The 4,024-nt window shown below is 30.4% G+C and overlaps 1 protein-coding gene across 1 annotated transcript; it reads left to right on the plus strand.

The window, feature by feature from the left end:
* The first annotated feature begins 2,200 nt into the window (after positions 1 to 2,200).
* On the plus strand, positions 2,201 to 2,763 carry LOC139840827 (uncharacterized). The gene is made up of 2 exons (XM_071831071.1): positions 2,201 to 2,312; positions 2,375 to 2,763. The coding sequence occupies exons 1-2, from the start codon at positions 2,201 to 2,203 to the stop codon at positions 2,761 to 2,763; spliced, it is 501 nt and encodes a 166-aa protein (XP_071687172.1).
* The last annotated feature ends 1,261 nt before the right edge of the window (positions 2,764 to 4,024 follow it).

The following is a 4,024-nucleotide window of genomic DNA, read 5'->3' on the forward strand; positions in this document are numbered from 1 at the left end:
CAATTTTGTAACGTTCGTGAATCGCCGGTCAACTTGGGTGATCAATTGCCTATATGAAACTTATTTTATTTAATCAAGTCTTAACAAGTTTGATTGCTTAATACGTTGGAAACATTTAGTCATGTAAATATCAATCTCAATTAATATATATAAACATGGAAAAGTTCGGGTCACTACAATAATCATTCCAATTCATTTCCATTATCTCCTCGTCAAAACTTGAGAACATTAAAACTTTTTAATTTAGTAACTCTGGAACAGAGCCTTGACTATCAATAACACTAAAAAATGTATTTTATAACTAAATACAACTACCACCTTGAAATTAATAATTACTCACTACTTACTATATATAATATTTTTGTACATATTAGCGACAACTCTATGATCTACAAATTTAAAAAATCCTTCATAACTAAGTAGTTAGTCTTAGTCTCTTAGTCTTAGTTTAATAAAGTCCTAGTCTTAGTCCTAGTCTCTTAGTCATAGTCTCTTAGTCTTAGTTTATTCTTAGTATTAGTCTAAGTCTCTTAGCTTAATCTTAATCTTAGTCTCTTAGTCTTAGTCTTATAGTCTTGGTCTTATTCTTATTCTTAATCTTACTCTTAGTCTTAGCTTTAGTCTTAGTCTCTTAGTCTTAGGTTCTTAGTCATAGTTTTAATCTTAATCTCCATGTATTAGTCTGTTAGTCTTGGTCTTAGTCTTAGTCTTAGTCTTATTCATAGTTTTAGTCCTAGTCTCTTAGTTTTCTAGTCTTAGTCTCTTAGTCTCTTATTCTTAGTCTTAATCTTAGTCTTAGTCTTAGTCTTAATCTTAGTCTCTTAGTCTTAGTCTTAGTCATAGTCTTAGTCTTACTCTTACTCTTAGTCTTTGTCTTAATCTCTTAGTCTTATTCTTATAGTCTTGGTCTTAGTCTTAGTCTTAGTGTTAGGACCCCGAAATGTGTATAGTGTTAATGTGAAACAAGCTTATTATATGGTTCCTTATAAGAGGTCTATAGAAGGAACCTTAGTAGTCCTAATTAGATAGCCATTGTATTGTAACTGGGTTTAAGAAGTTGTGGAATGAAATTTTACCTAAACTCTCTAATACCGAATCTATTCTTCTCCTTACCGAGTCTCATTCAGTCTATCACATCTTCAATTCTCACTATGATCTGACCTATCATTTGTTGTCAGAGCGTCCAGGGAGTGATATTACATCACTATATCGATCCAGAGATTGAAGAATACAGAATCTGAGCAAATTCAGTTAGACTGAATCACATTCGATATCATCAAAAGTGATAATCTGACGTTCAGATTCATGTGATAAGTTCAGCGAAGGTTTATTAGGTGTATTGGAAAGAGTTTCGATCATCATTACAGCTTTACAACAACCATTATGAAGAATCAAGCTATATTTTTAGAGTTCGTGGCTAAAACTCTATATATTGATCAGTTCAAGCTTATTTCTATGTTCAAGTGAAGGTTTGTGGATTCAGTTAAGTTCGTGAGGTGATTTGCAATAATTTGATGGTTTAATTTCATCAATTCATCAATTTTTGGTGATTTGATCCTCATTCGGTATCTCAACTACCATACCGAGTCTGCTTCAAGTTAGAAATTCTTTTAAAGTGTTGTAGATTGTGGAGTGTTTGTGATTCAATCACCTTCGATTTGATCAAACGCAGCTAATTAAAGTGGTTCTAGCAGTTATTCGTTCGATTTTCTAAGTTTCACACTTAGACTCGGTTTGTCAGCTGCTACAGTTGACATTCGGTATAATCACATTTGGTATACTTGATATTTTATCTGTTACTAACTTGTTTCCTTGTGCAGCAAGTTTACCGAATCGAATTCAAAGTGTTAACCCTTGGATTGGATTCATTTGTGTTCAAAGTTTACAGAATCTGGTTACCGAACCAGATACCAAAACCGAATCTCAAATATACTTGATATATTTTGGGGTTTAAGTGTTCTAAGGCTTCAAGTTCTGTACTTACCGAATCTGTGTGAAATACTTGTTACATTTATCAGTTTCTGATACAAAATCTGATATACCGAGTCAGATACCGAATCTGCTACAGTACTGAACCAGATACCGAATCTGCTACAGTACCGAAACCGAATCTGACATTTTGTTAGATTTTTGACTCAGAATCTTGGTTTTTGTAACTTACCGAATTCTTACCGAATCTACCTCGGTTTTTTTAATCAAAATGTCTACTCAAGATACTTTGATTATCAGATCAGATACTAGACCTCCTGTCTTGTTTGATGGCAAGTATTACCAATGGCTGCATCGTATCACTCAGTACATAGACTATAAGGGTGAGAAGGCAAAACACATTTGGGCTCTTTAAGAGATGGACCAAATGCTGAATTTCATCCAGAAACCGGTCTACCAATTCCAGTCTATGAACTTACTGGTGAGAGACGTGAGCGTGCTAAGGGTGATATGGAAGCTAAGAATATCATCATGCAAGCTATTTCGTATGAACTATTTGAGAATGTTGATAGCAATACATCTGCTAAGGACATATGGGATGAAATAAGGAGACAACAAGAAGGATATGACATGACCAATGTCACTAAGCTGAATAATGCCCTAGGACTTTATGAAGATTTCAAGCAGGAACCTGATGAATTACTCAATGATAACTACAGACGTTTCAATGGTGTTATGAATGAGTTGAAAAAGTGCAAAATTATAAAGGTGAATGCTGAGATTAACATGAAGTTTCTCAAAAAGCTCAATTCTGATTGGATTCCTTATGTGTAATAACCCGACTTTTTCCATTAAATACTTAATTACCATTTGTTAAATTCAATGTTTTTCCACGCCAAATTTATTTTAAAAAAAAATATTATTACACAAGTTTTATAGGTGTTAAATAAAACACTACGGTTAATGAACCAGATATATATATATATATATATATATATATATATATATATATATATATATATATATATATATATATATATATATATATTTTAAGACAACGAAATGTATGAGTACTTATTATAAACATTATATTTTATAATAATTGAGTTATAAAATTATTTAATTATTTAGGATATTCTTAAATTAAACCCGATAAAAATTAGTTTAAAGACTCATATTTTCAGTAAAAGACATATATTATTTAATTTAAAAATATAATAAATAAGTATTTTATGAAACACACCAACTAGGTATGATGTCAAGAATTTAAAAGGTTTCGAACAATATATATATATATATATATATATATATATATATATATATATATATATATATATATATATATATATATATATATATATATATATATATATATATATATATATATATAATTATTACACCCGTGATATATCTATACCCGTGACTACACATTTAATACCCGAGTTTATTTAATTATTACACCGTGTTATATCTATACCCGTGATTAACCCGTAAAACACCCATGACCTTATCTAATCTATCTATATTATTACCCTCTCCAAATTCATTTTATCAAACACACATTTTCTTTCTCCTTCCTCTCTCTCTCAAAGAACACCCACCAACATCGATCTTCAATCCTCAAGAACACCTTCAAGAAATCGCTTGATCATAAAATTGTTTACATATTCGGATTCCTCTCGAAGAGCTCTACACATCCATACCAACAATTTCATGATTAGGGTAAGTTTTAAAAACTCTAATTTTCGGTTTTTCATGTTTTTGTTATATATTAGGGTAGATATAGTGTCTAGTGCTCAAGTCCTTGTTTGTATACTTGATTTTAGTCGTTAAATTGCTCGGTTGAGGGATATTATGTAAATCCCGAATTTTAATTGTATGATACTGATATGAATATGTTATAATATGTATATAAAAGTTATATAATTGAATAGCTCTTGAAAAATAGTTAATTTTTCATATAGATATTGCATGAATTCGATTTCTAGATCAAAAGTTATGATTAACTGATTTCAGTTTAAAAATTCGTATTTGAAATTGTGATTCTGGAAAAATTGAGTTTACAATCTGTTCTTGACATGATGATATTTGAAAA

Source organism: Rutidosis leptorrhynchoides, chromosome 4 (assembly GCF_046630445.1).
Source record: "Rutidosis leptorrhynchoides isolate AG116_Rl617_1_P2 chromosome 4, CSIRO_AGI_Rlap_v1, whole genome shotgun sequence".
In the NCBI taxonomy this organism is placed as follows: Eukaryota; Viridiplantae; Streptophyta; class Magnoliopsida; order Asterales; family Asteraceae; genus Rutidosis; species Rutidosis leptorrhynchoides.

Bases quoted from the DNA above. Each gene is read 5' to 3' on its own strand.
- LOC139840827 (XM_071831071.1), top strand. From the start codon at position 2,201: ATGTCTACTCAAGATACTTTGATTATCAGATCAGATACTAGACCTCCT. The intron at 2,313-2,374 runs GTGAGAAGGCAA...AATTTCATCCAG, and splicing joins TCAGTACATAGACTATAAGG to AAACCGGTCTACCAATTCCA.